This window comes from Geotrypetes seraphini, chromosome 1 (genome assembly GCF_902459505.1).
Source record: "Geotrypetes seraphini chromosome 1, aGeoSer1.1, whole genome shotgun sequence".
NCBI lineage: Eukaryota > Metazoa > Chordata > Amphibia > Gymnophiona > Dermophiidae > Geotrypetes > Geotrypetes seraphini.
The window spans coordinates 478,231,199-478,245,416 of NC_047084.1; the positions used below are offsets into that span (position 1 = coordinate 478,231,199).

At 42.4% G+C, this 14,218-nt stretch overlaps 1 protein-coding gene across 2 annotated transcripts in view; it reads right to left on the minus strand.

The window, feature by feature from the left end:
* PUM3 (pumilio RNA binding family member 3) overlaps positions 1–14,218 on the minus strand; it is a 142,576-nt gene that overhangs the window by 27,920 nt on the left and 100,438 nt on the right. For both annotated transcript variants that reach the window (XM_033925312.1, XM_033925303.1), the window contains exons 13-14: positions 12,352–12,432; positions 8,645–8,787 (exon numbers count right to left, since the gene is read on the minus strand). In XM_033925312.1, the coding sequence (XP_033781203.1) occupies positions 8,645–8,787; positions 12,352–12,432 (224 nt within the window). The remainder of the gene's footprint in view (positions 1–8,644; positions 8,788–12,351; positions 12,433–14,218) is intronic.

Consider the following 14,218-nt stretch of genomic DNA (forward strand, 5'->3'; position numbering starts at 1 on the left):
CGCTGACACTTTTTAAAACCCAGTGAAGGGGGCATGAAGGGAAAAACGGCTGTAGCAAAATCGAAGCCTGAGGCTTCGATGGTGCCAACAGGCCCCGCCGGGGCCGACCGAAAAAGTCGAAAAAATTAGACTTGTTTTTTTTTTAAATTGTATCAAAATAGAAGAAAAAAAGAAAACGTGAAGAGTTTCACGAAAGAAAAATGCGCGAGCGGGAAGGCGAAAAAAAAAAGAGAGTCCAACAGCCGTTGGAATACACGCGTCTTCTTAGCTCCGCGGAAACTAAGAAACTGGGGACCGCGCGCCTTCGTCGGGCGGGAAGGCACTCGCGCATGCGCGGTGCAGCCTAGCTAGAACTTTCTAAGTTCTTAGAGTGCAATCACTCTAAAATTGTCGGTGCCGTCACCCATCAGTCAAGAATATGCTGCCTGCTTGTCCTGGGATAAAGTAAGTGTGCATGTGTTGCTGTGTGTGTCCTCTTGCTAAATTTAACAGGTTTAACCATCAGGCCAGGAGTCTTAAAGGTTACATGTGTCTTGCATCTATGTTTACTTTAATGCCATTTGGGCAGAACAAACTCAACTTTTTTCATGCTGATGTATGCTGACTTATGTACCATGAACATAAGCATGGTGATTCTTTCTGGTGGTGGCAGGTTGTGGAAGAGGTGTGCATTTGTTCAAATTGTCAATAGCAGAACTACTATGAATTCCCATTAAAGTGAAGGTCTTACATGGGATTAGAGCTTCTGTTTTCTGTTATAAAGCAAAATACCTTGATAAAAACAAGCCCCAATGGGGAATTTTGGGTTTCCCGTTATAACCAAATTCCCCTTCCCTCAAAAACAGTTCTTAACCTGCTCTGATATCACTCAGCTTGCATCACTGTAGCACAGTATTACTGAGGTAGGGTGAATGGATTGGGCTAGAATCTTGAGGAACCACCTGCCCAATGCCCTGTCCTTGTTTGATCCCTCACTCCTACTTCAGCCTCTCGCTGCCTCTACTATAAGAGCAGGTATGTCTCACAAGATACATATCTGCTCTAGTGTTCAAACTCTTGTGCAGTACCAGCATAAATAGGAATAAGGCAGCAGCTGGAGGAAGAAGATCCTGAGATTGCGAGCTGATACAAGGCAGGCTATGCTGAGGGCAGATGGGGAAAGGGAATGCAACCTGATATACCACCTTTCTATGGTTACAATCAAAGTAGTTTACAGATTACAATCCTCCTTCCGTATTAGCAGTTTCAGCAATCATGGTTTCGTTAATTCACGATTTTTAGCATGCTTGCTCCTTCCCCCAAATTACATAATTTCCCAACATGCACAGGAAAAATTTGGTGCTTCCCAGTGTGCACAGAAAAAATCGAGGGGCCCCCTAGAGTGAAATTGCAAATTGTGGAGAGAGAGGTAAGAGACAGGGGCACACGAATTGACTCCAGAGGGCAGGGGAAAGGCTTGTGGTAGGGCAAGCTGTGCAGTTCTCTTTGACACAGAGGCTGGAACAGACTGGGATAGTCTGAAATGCCTGGAAAGATCCCACCATCCGTGGCTGCTTTTGGGGAAGGGTAAGAAAGGGGTGAGTAAGGAAGAGAGGTTGTAGATGTGCTGAGAAATGCTGAGGGGTCTTGATAGATTTCCCCACAGCCCGAGTAAGGGGGTGGAGGGGAGTACATGTGCTCCATGTCGCTCTAATTATGAGCCATAGAGCAGCTCAAGGTATTGGAAAGAGGATTGGTGATGCGGAAGAAGTTGTAGAAGAGGAGGGCGGGGTAACTCCAAGGATCCTGGCGCTCACTGTATGTTGATGAACCCTTCTAGGTTCCAACCAGTTATTCATGTTTTTTCTGAGTTCACGGGTATGTTAATCCCCTATCACCCGTGACAACCCGGGGTCTCTGATGAGCGCAGCAAACCACCTGGGTTGCGACAAAATACTGGCCCGGCATGTCCCCTTTAGTTTGGGGTACCCTACAGGCCTGGCAACAGCTATGTTATGGTTAAACCCCAGTATTTTGGGTAAGGATTTCCCTCACAAGTTCTTAAGATTTATTTTTCTTGGCCACTGGCCAGGCTTCGTGTTTGGGTTCAAAGCATCCTGTTTCTCACAGAACAATTCAACTGTTTTCAAAAATAACACAAGCAAAGAATTTCAGCAGTAAACACAGCCAGGCAGAGGGGGTGTGGTTTGGAGCTCCTTAAATAGAAGCCGGTGAGGAAGTCGGGGAGAGAAGTGAGGAGAGCAGAGAGGGGAGGAGAGAGGAAAGAAGAGGAAGTACGAGCTGGGAAGTGCCCAACAGAAGAGAAGACATTTGCTTTCCCAGACAGACTGAGAAACTGGAGGAATGGGACAGGTGATTATTTTGAAACAACAGAGAGTGTACCAGAACCTAGTGTGGAACTGAGGAGAATCAACGGCTGTAAAAGTGAGTGTGTGGACTGTGCCATTAACTCTCTGAGGAGGACATTATTTTAAACGGTATTTTTGTTTGGAATATTTTGCCTAGAAGAAAGTGTCTTGTGTTGGCAGAAGTTTTTCCTGCTTATGGGCTGCAATGTTTCTGAGCTAGTGGTTTTTGTCTTTTCAAAATTAGCTCAGAGAAAATGTTTTGGTTTTTCCTATTTTTTGTTTTGCTGAAGTTTGACATTGAGAGTTAATGGCACAGTCCACACACTCACTTTTACAGCCATTGATTCTCCTCAGTTCCACACTAGGTTCTGGTACACTCTCTGTTGTTTCAAAATAATCACCTGTCCCATTCCTCACTTCTCTCCCCGACTCCCTCACCGGCTTCTATTTAGGGAGCTCCAAACCACACCCCCTCTGCCTGGCTGAGGGGGGAGATGAATCAGTTCTATAGAAAACTGTTACGTCTGTCAGGAGTCAGATTTCCCTGCTCCTTTTTTAAAGGAACAGCAAACATTTCAGGAACAAGTCTCCTGCCAGGATTTCAAGGCTCTATACAAGAGTACAAGCTTTCCTGCCAAACTTTCCCTGTCTCATCCTGGTTATTCCAGAGGTAGTCATCGCCTGCAAGTTCCAGGGCACTGACCTGGTCAGCTCTTCTGCACTGGAACTAAACTTTACACATTTCTTAGGAAAAAAGCCACTGCAGTGGGTTTGTTACACACCGCGAATACGGAGGGTTGAATGACTTGCCCAGAATCACAAGAAGCTACAGTGGGAATTGAACCTGGTTCCCTTAAGAACAAAAGAAACATAAGAATAGCCTTACTGGGTTAGATCAATGGTCCATCTAGCCCAGTATCCCGTCTTCACGGTGGCCAATCCAGGTCATAAGTACCTGGCAAAACCCCAAATAGTAGCAACATTCCATGCTACCGATCCAGGGCAAATAGTGGCTTCCCCTATATCTGTCTCAAAAGCAGATTATGGACTTTTCCTCCAGGAAATTGTCCAAACCTTGATTCTCAGACCACTGCAATAACCATTAGGTACTCCTCTACAAGCTGATGCTCTGAAAAGGAGAAGCATTGTAAAACTGCATTTTAATGAAATCCACCTGAAAAGTCACAGAAAGATTGTTTTTGACATGAATATACTGATAAAACCATTTTTTCTAATCCTAGAAAAGCATCTAGTTGCCTCAAAAATAAACCCCTAGAATCAGAAGCCCTATTTATAATGAATCCTGGTGACAACAGTCAGATGGATTTAGTCATTGATCACTAGCACCACCCGCAGAGAAACTCCTGATCAGCTGCCAATCATCCAGATAGGCAAATGCATATTTTCATCTTGTGAAAATGCACTGCTACCATGGCTAAAGCATTCCACTGAACTGACATGAGGCCAAAAGCAAAATATGCTGTTGGCAATTATACTTCCTATTGGGGTGGGGCATCAAGATGTTCTGTTAACGGGGGCGTGGCTTGGAACCTCGCGCGAATGGTCGGGTGAGGAAGGAGCTCCTGCTATTAACAGACATTATATTAAATAAACTAGTGTCAGGAAAAATAGAAAGTTTTGAATTTTTTCAAATTAGTAAATCAGGATGGCCTCTGGTAAACAAACAAAAAATGACGCGGCAATAACAAACGCTGGCAGCGTAAAGCGATCGAAACCGGAGCCGGTGACACCCTCAAAAACTCCATTGCCAAAGGACAGCAAATGGGAAGAAGAAATGTTTAAAGAAATTAAAGCCATAAAAGAAATCGTCTTGTCAAACTCAAAAAAGCTGAACGAGTTACAGGATGAAGTATCCACATTAAATAGGAGAACGGAGGTCTTAGAAAATAAAGTTAACCAACTGGAAAAGAATGTTGAAGGGTTTGAATTTCTAAAGAAAAAACTTAAAGAGGACGGAGAGAAAATAGACTTGCTTACCAGGGAGCTGGAGGACTGCTCGAACAGGATGAGGAGGTCGAATTTGAGAGTGATAGGGATACCGGAAGGGGTGGAGAAAGGGAACATGATATCCTTCTTAGAAAACTTCATTATTAAAGTCCTACCTTTTAAAGCAAAACACCCTATTGAAACTTTTAGGTCTAAGATGGGAAAGAACTTAATGTTTTCTTTCTGACCAGGTGATGTTTGAAATAAAATCCCTGCTTTCTCAATCCTCAGGGAATAGGTAAAACTGCTGGACCCTAAAAGGGTAGAGTTTTCATTGATATGTACTTCCTGATGCTGAGAGTTGACCAAGATATTCTTGGCATGCATTCTGATGGTGGTTTTTAGTATATGTGGTATGTAATCATCCCGAGGCCAATGGTTTACATAAGGAAAGATTAGGCTCCTACCTCGGTAATTTTCTTTCTAGTAGACAGACACTCCTAAAGATCAGTGTATCGCAAACTGTGTGCAAGATTCATGGTGTGGTGCGAGTTGCCAGTGAGGAGGAGAGGCACCGGCTGACTGCCTACAGGATGTGCTTCTTGTGGCGAGAAGCACGTTCTGTAGGCAGTCAGCTAGTACCTCTACTCTTCCAGCACCCCCCCCCCCCCCCCCCCACTGGCGGCTCAGGGCCCCATCTGGAGGACTTTCACGCATGTCAACATGTCATGCATGTGCATGATGTTATCATGTCAACAACTGCGCATTTCGAGATGCTCTCCAGCCACAGCTCCGAGTTTAGTGTGCCACGGCTCCAGAGAGTTTGCAAGACACTGCTGCAAATAAGTCAATCCCTTCTTGCGAGAATTCTTGTAAAGAGCCTCATTAACATTCTTTTGTTACGCCTCCCATACCTCTGGGCTGTCCTCCAATTCCTCAGTTTGTACCAAAGCAGATGTTCAGCCCTGGAGAGGAAAGAGAGTAAGGAGGGATACAGGGACTGTCTCCAAGAAACTTCTGCTCATATTATTAAACATATAACAGATAGAAAGAACCTAATCTTTCCTTCTAGTGAAAAAGACACTCCTGAACTTGTGGGACATATCAAAGCAGTCCCCTGAGTTTAGGGTGGGATAGATGAGCCTGCTGTCAGAACTGAAGATCCGAATGTGGAGTCTTGTTTGGCCGCCATGTCTACCCTGTAAAACTTTGTTAATATATGGCGAGAAGACCAAGTGGCTGCTCTACAGATTTCCTCTGGGGACACCACCGAAGATTCAGCCCATGAGGAAGCTAAGCTTCTAGTGGAGTGCGCCTTCATGGATACAGCTGGGCGCTTTCCATTTCCGATATAGGCTGCAGAAATAGCCATACAGATACATCTGGAAATGGTCACTTTTGAGTCTGATTGGCCTTTACAGGCAGCCGCTACCAATACGAACAGATGATCTGATAACTGAAATTTATTCGTAACCTCCAGATACCACAGTAAGAGTTTGCACAAATCCAACACTTTCAACACCTGATCACTCTTTCTCGATCCCGAGAAAGTGAAGGCAGCCAGCGTACCTCTTGGGTTTTTTTTATTTTTTAATTCTTTATTCATTTTTAAGCTTTCATCAAGTGTACAAAATTCATATTAACAATATTAAATAGACCACTTGAACATCTTATCAGTATACTTTATAAACAACCCTCCCCCACCCTCCTCTAAGCCCATTATTAATTGTAAGATCATAAACTCTCCCCCCTCCCAATACTAAATTGTGTATAATTAATAGAAAAATGGCATTTAATCATGACAAAAAGATGTTAATGGCTTCCATATTTTTATAAAATTTTTATAATTTCCATTCTATATAGGTGACAAAACGAATTCCACCAGAAATTAAAATTAAGTCTACTGTGATCTTTCCAATTATTAGTAATATGTTGGATGGCAACTCCTGTCATGATCAATAAAAGTTTATGGTTACACGATGATATCTGACTCTTTTTTCTCATAATTCCAAATATCACAGTATCATAAGATAACGCTACATGATTTTCCAATAAACAATTTATTTGATCCCAGATTGAATTCCAAAAGGCTAAGATATGGTTGATATGGAAGCTGGAAACCACTTCCAGTAAGAGAGATGGGACTGTGAGTAAGACCACACCTGAATCCAAAACTCTGAGAGGATCTCTGCATGACAAAGCCTGTAGTTCCCAACATCTGTCAGGCTGAGATAATCGTCACCAAGAACACCATCTTGATGGTGATGTCCATCAGAGAAGCATGCTCCAAAGGTTCCTAGGGCACTCTAATAAGCACCCAGAGGACCAGATTAAGACTCCATGCTAGAAAAAGGTTGTCATACCGGAGGATGGAGGTGCAATGCTCCCTTCAAAAGTCTGGTCACATCTGGATGTGCGGCTACAGCGCTCTTATTAGTCCTAGGCCCATAACACGAGAGCCCCGCAATCTGAACTTTCAGGGAGACAACCGCTAGGCCTTTCTCCAAACCTTCCTGTAGGAAGGCGAGCACTACAGAGATCAGTGCAGAGTTCAGGTCCTCCCTCCTCTGCACGCTCCAAGTTTGGAAGCACTTCAAAGATTTTCGCATATGCTGCTATAGTTGCCTTTTTCTACATCTTAGAAGGGTGGAGACCACGCCATCCAAATAGCTTTTACGCAGTAGTGCTGCACACTCAAGAGCCATGCAATAAGACCAAAGTGTTCTGGATCTTGCAACTGGACCCTGTGTGAGCAGCCGGGGATGACATGGACTGTGATCCCTTTGTAGATGAACCAGGTCTGCATGTCTCGCTTGCCTCGGCCAGTCTGGTGCTACTAGAATCACCAACCCCTGATGCGCCATGATCCTGCACAGAAGCCTGCCTATAATGACGACCAAATGTAATTGAAAATAAAAACACGAACAGAAAAGATAGACTTCTACCATCTCTCTTGTAAAGAGACAACTAAGGAATTGGAGGACAGCCCAGAGGGATGGTAGGTGGAGCAAAAGAATGCAGATGACTCTCCCAACAAGAATTCTTGCGAGAAGAGATTGACTAACCACAGGTTCAGGAATAGAGTGTTTGTCAAACTAGAAAAATCTTTAGCCTCTCTTTGATCGGTAGGCTGTCCAGAACTGAAAATCAGATGCTAGTTACATCTTTCAAAAGCTAATCTAAATTTTACCCTCACTTTAGCTGGAGAGCTAGCAGTGTCTTATTGAATCTTGCTCACATCCAGGGAAAGCAAAATCCTTATGTTTGAAGGAAAGAGAGGTTGGATAATATCTTCTCCTATGTGGGCAGAATGGTCTCAAACATCCCACTCATTTTTCTATCTAAAAGCTGAGGAGGATGGGTCAGATGGTGCTTTACAGAGAATCTAGGTATTTGGCAGGGCTCCTTAAGAGTAACCAGCCCTTTTCACCCCATCTTCAAAGTGATCCTCCCCTTTGTATGGGACATGAACTATCATTTCATGTATGTCACAAGCATGAGAGCTTATATCCCAAATTCCCAAGTCTTGGGGCGTAAAGAGGGAAAACGCAGAAAAGGTTAGCAGCTAATTAAGATTTTTTTTTCTTTTTCTTCTGCTTGCTGCAGTAAAAGAAAAAGGAAGCCCCTCGCAGACTACTTAGAACTTCTCTTTTTACTTGTCTCTGTTCTGCTTCTGACAACATCACAACCTTTTCTGTTGTTGTTATAATAGTAGGGCTTCTGAGAAAAGTCACCAGTACTTACTCAGCTGGGCGATTTGATGGAATCCAAAATAATGTAACCATAGAATGATCTACACAGTGTTAATGTGTGTTCTCTCCTAGTTAGCTACAGAAACCACTGGCTCCCTAACTGCCATCACATATAGTTCAAGATCTTATTGCTGACCTACAAGTGTGCTCATTCTGCTGCCCCTCAATATCTCTCCTCGCTTCTCTCTCCTTATTCACCTCCCAGAGAACTCTGTTCCTCAGATAAGTCACTCTTAGCGTTACCCTTCTCCTCCACTGCCAATTCCAGACTTTGTTCCTTTCATCTAGCTGCCCCCTATGCCTGGAATAAATTACCCAAGTTTGTCTGTCAAGCCCCTTCCCTTGTTTAAAAGCAGACTGAAAACCCATCTTTTAGATATAGCTTTCAATCCTTAATCCTACTCCTCTGCTTCGAGCAGGGTCTGTTTTCTTACTCTTTGTGATTCTGTGCAGCACTGCGTGCGTCTGGTAGCACTATAGAAATAATAGTAGCAGTAGTAGAATATAAAAGTTACACTTAAAAGTAAGCAAGCTCAAAACAAAGTGAAAGACAAATTTAAAAAGCAGAGCATACTAATGTAATAATATGAGAATCACCTGTGATCGTTCTTGTCACCTTGCTGCAGAACTTTGATGATCTCTGGTACAAAATGTGCAGGGTCTCTTGGGCTCAACAAATACAGGAGAACCTTCCTTCCATACTTGTTGTTTACAAGAGCGGAGAGGTTGCTGCTGATCTCCTGCAGATACACACAAATAGCATTCACTCCCTGGTTGAGAAGAGGTCTATAGGGTAAGTTCTCACTTGAAAACAAATAAAATCATTATTGGTGGGATATATATATATAAAAAAAGACTAGAAAACTGCTGGGAGATATATACATATATCTATATATCTCCCAGCAGTTTTCTAGTCTTTTTTTTTAATCAGTTTTGAGCTATGTGATTAATGAATCTTGTCCTGAAGAAGAAAATTTACTGTAGCTTATTCATGTGCAAAACACATGAACATGGACTTAGGAATTCTTGGCACAGGAATAAGCTACAGTAAATGAATCTTGCCTTGATGAATGAAATGAATTGTAAACCTCAAAACTGTCAAAAGATGGACCATGGTTTCTTCATTCTATTAACTTTTCATTCTTATGGCTTCTCTTAGGCACCTTATAGATTCCTGTGCTTAAGTTTATACTCTAATACACATCTGTGGCACTTTTTCCTCTCATGTCTCTTGTCGATGTTTCAAGCCTCTATATATAGCATGTCACACTTGGCTCACTTGTTTTATCTTGCAGTTGAGTATAGACACTAATATGCATCACAGTCACTTCTTATCTTTCTATCTTTTCATTTTTTATCTTTCTCTTTATCATTACATCTTCCTTTTAGGACCCCTGAGGAAGGCGTGTTCGCCGAAACACGGACCGTGTAGGGTCCGGTTGGATTTTTATCACAGTATTTTTTATCATTGTACTTTTTTAATTGAATTTTCATGGTTTTATATGTCAGTGTTTAATAAATTAACTCCAGAACATCTGTATCCACAGTTTTTGTTTTCATCGGTGGATTGTTTTCACTGTGGATCATTGGGTCTCCCCATTTTTCTTTGCCATATTACATCTATCCCTTCTGGTCTTTTAATAGGTTTAAAACACTTTTCATCTGGCAGAAGCTGGTAAATGAGAAACAAGCAACTTATATTATTATGAAATCATATGACACTTACAAAAAATGGCAGAAAAGCATACTGCCTAGGCACATGCACGAAGCCTAGGACAGCAGGCTGACATAAAGCTCGGGATTACATGATTTTCATTCATGCAGTCTTCCTGCCATTTGCTTTGTGTGGTTCTATATTTTTATCCACAGCTTGAACACTGTAAGCAGAGAATTTAAAAGAAACACTGCTAACTAGATCATTTAGCAAGGAAGGAAAGATTAGGTTCTTACCTCAGTAATTTTTCTAGTAGACAGACATTCTATTCCTGAACCCGTGGATAGTCAATCCCTTCTCACAAGAATTCATGTAGAGAGCCTTGTTAGCATACTTTTGCTCCACTTCCTATCCCTCTGGGCTGTCCTCCATTCCTTAGTTTGTTCCAAAGCTGATGATCAGCCCTGGAGAGGAAATTGACTAGGGAGGGTATGGGAACTCTCCCCGAGAAACATGTCAGTTCTCATATTATTAATATATAACAAATAAAACAGAAAACTTAACCATTTGCTATACATAATAATGTAAAAACAAACAAGTCACCAACCTGGACGCAACATGCCCTAAGACTGTGGGAGATTCTACAGATGCCCCATAGATTCTACAACGCGGCAACTGCGTCCTCCATCCTTATCAGGACTGACTAAAGGAAAGAAACAAGATGTCTGGATTCCTTGGCACAATCAAGGCAAATGAACATCTGACAGGATGGGCTTCAGGAATAGTGTGTCTGTCTACTAGAAATAATTTTACCGAGGTAAGAACCTAATCTTTTCTTCTAGTGTGACAGACACTCTGTTCCTGAACCTGTGAGACATATCAAAGCAGTATCCCGAGTTTAGGGTAGGACAGATGAGCCTGCTGTCAGAACCTGAGGAGTCCATCCCACCTGATTTTGAGCTAAATTGAAGTATTTTGAGGCAAATATAGGCTTTTATTTCCAAACGGCCCGTGGAGCTAAGAGTCAAATTTTAGCAATTTTCAGATTTTAGGGGATCCTAGCTCTTGCCCCAGAACCCCCCCCCAAAAAAAACCCCAACAAACAACAAAAACCCAATAACACATTTACAGACTCCCCCCCCCCCCCCCCCCAATTTCAGTTCTAAGGTTGTCAGCTTTGTACTCGCTGTGCTTTGCAGGTGCTGGGAGCTGCCTGTACTCAAGCTGCAGTTAGCTTACTGGGAGAACTTCTGCCTAAAACAAGCCTGGAAACTAGACTGAATGCTTCTTCGGCCTACCTCTCAGACCCCACAACCGGTCTGAGCTCTCAACCCCCATCGGACCTTGCACGTGGAGTCGGGGGTGGAGGAACGCAGTTGGACTCGATTCTGGAGAAAATCACTGCAGAACTACTCAGCCTGCGTTCAAGCCCTCTGCGGACAAAACCTGTGGCTAGCTTTGCTCCCAAGGGAATGATCTCTGAGCTCCCAAACTGTTAGTGCAGGCCAGCCAAGAAGGTGCCCTGACAAGCAGGCTGCCCCTTGGCTACAGACTTCTAACCTCAGAGTCTGAGCTCTCCCACAACCAGAGATGTCTCAGAACTGGGAGCCTCTGCAGCACTGAAAAGCCTCATGATCGGATAGGAAAAAAAAAAATTGAAAACAAAGGAAAAATAAAGACCAGCAGAGACAGGCTCCTACCATCTTGTGTGTAGAGAGACAAACTGGTGAATTGGAGAACAGCCCAGAGAGATGGGAGCAACAAATTCTAATGAGGCTCTCTACACAAATTCTCACAGGAATAGATTGACTACCCAAAGGTTCAGGAATGATATGCCTGTTGCACTACAAAAAAACCTTAGTGATTTGAAGTAAGGATATTGCCAACCTCTTTTTTTAAATAGGATTATGGTTGCTTAACTGGCACTGCTCCAATGCGTCAAATGTTTTGTTTTGTGTGCCAAACTATTAAATGCATTTTATATATATGCCTTCAAAAGTTATGTTAAGTCAGTGATTTAAACCTGTTACGAAAGATCCACTTTTTTAGGCACATTTTATATTATGCAAGATCCATTTGTTACAGAGTCTTTATTCATCTGCACGCATGTGAACATGTTGATGTAAGCACAGATGAAAAGAGTTGGAGCCAAAGCATCATAGGTGCTGGGAGGCCAGGCTTTACTATTCAAAAAAAAAGTGGCAATAATTGGATTGGTAGAGTGGTGGGGAGCCCAGGATTCATTTCCTAACGATGTGGTGGCCAAAGTTCCCCATCCCCTCCAGTGCTGACCTAGCTAAAAGAAGTGGCTGTCTGGAGCCACAAGCAACTGATAAGCTGGGATGAAAAGAGAAATAAGGGAGAGGAGAAGGGCGACAACAGCTTACAGACATTGTTTGCAGAAGTAGGTGTAGTATTTTGCTCCCTCACCCCTGCATAAAAAGCAAATGCAAAGTACAAGAACACTTTCAGTAAACTTGCTAATTTTTAAAGAGGAATAAAGTGGATAGTTTCTCTTACAAAATCTGCATAAGTCCGCATGTTAAAACCACTCATGTGGCTGTCTGAAAATTGCCTTCTCAAAATTGCACTGGCTGGTTAATGCTTGTCAAAGTGTATTGAAAAAAAAAAAAAAAAAAGAATTACTCACAGAAATGATTAGTTGCTTCACAAGTTTAGTGTCATCAATACAGTCAAAGGCAGCCAGTAAGACTAAGTGAGAAAATTCACCCTGCAACAGTAAACCAGAATGTGTTAAATATATACATTCAGTCTCCATTCTGCCCAATGAGCCTATCGTATGGTTTCTGACATGAGAGCCTTGACATGGTTTTAGATGGTAAATTATTTTTTGATAAATAAGTTACTTAGACATCATTTTTTTTTCTTTGAAAGCACTCAATTTAAACTATCGATCCAGATTCTAATAGTACACAGGATGTACCAGTTCACTCTTGCAAAATCTTCAAAAGTTGCAAAATATGGCAAGATACATTTGTTACAAAGTCTTTATTCTGCTGTCTGTCCATCTGCATGCATGTGAACATTTTGATGCATGCACAGAAGAGAGTCCGAGCCAAAGCATTTGTAGGTGCTGGAAAGCCATGCTTTATTACTCAAAGCATGTGGCAATGACTGGAGTGGTAGGGAGCCCAGGAATCATTTCCTAAAGATGTGGTGGCCAAAGTCCCCTATCCCCTCCAGCAAAGGCTTCAGGATAAGTAGCCGTTGCTTTGGAGTGATCCCCAAAACTCTGCCAACAGTGCTGACCTAGCTGCAAGAAGTGGATGGCTAAAGCCACAAGCAGGTAATAAGTTGGGAGGAAAAGAGAAATAAGGGAGGGGAAAAGGGTGATAACAGCTTACAGACATTGTTTGCAGAAGTATGTGCAGTATTTTGCTTCCTCACCCCTGCATAAAAAGTACACTTGTTTAGACTTGCATAGATTTCCTTGCAGACCCTCAAACACACAAGTCTGAATCAATGCACAGTGAACATATGATCTATGATATCACCCAGAAAAGGGTGAAGGGTCACATTTAGTCTGACAGATTTGCTCTTGGTTCCATCCTTTGCTAGGTCATAGTGCAATCACAATGACTCTCAGTATGTGGTTCACAATTGTGGAACTCATTGCCTCTTTCCTTATGCAGCAAGGATTCATATTTGATGGTCCAAAAAAGTTAAAACTACTTTTGAGAATCAAAGCAGCCTCCTTTTTCTTCTTACTGGGGTCTTTTTACTAAACTGCGGTGCTAGTGTACAATTAACTGTAATTTAAAAAGGCTAAACCCAGTGGAAATGACCTCTCCCTGGATACAGTCAAAGAGTTTGTTCAGTATTGAGGAACTCAAGCACCCACAAAGCTGGTACTTATGTTCTTACTTTTACTCTCCTGACAAAAAAAAAACTATGGGCTTGATATTCAAAATGATTAAACTGGTCAGGAAAGACTTCTTCCCAGTTAAATCACACTGGGCGGGTCAGTAGGAGATAATCAGTGGCTCTTAACCAGTTAGAGCCAAGGTGGTCTGCGAGTGGAGCCAAGTGTTTTAATTGGCCATTTATGGTGTGGTAATTGACCGCACCATTAAAAACCAATTAAAAACTAATTGAGAAAAAAAAAGTAGGCACTTCGAAGCACCTATAAAAAAAGGTGCCTGAATCACATCTACGCAGATGCTTACTGGCGCCGAATGTCAAAAGAGGCATGGTTATGGGGGCGGGATTGACATTCACCACCGTTAAGCATGATTCTACGTTGAAGATAGGACCGGAAATGAAGACCAGTAAAACCCTGGCCTACATTTCCAGCACCTATCTGACACAGACTGTGATTCTCAAAACGGTGCCTTAATTTGAGTGAAGTATGGCCAGTGCCATTTTTTTCAGGCACCAGCCATTTCTGGCACTATTTTGAGAATCCTGGCCTTTGCCTTTACCCAGTTAGCTATGCAGGTACAACACTGAATATTGGCCCTCATATAGCCTGGCACTGAATATCTGGGTCTAAATTA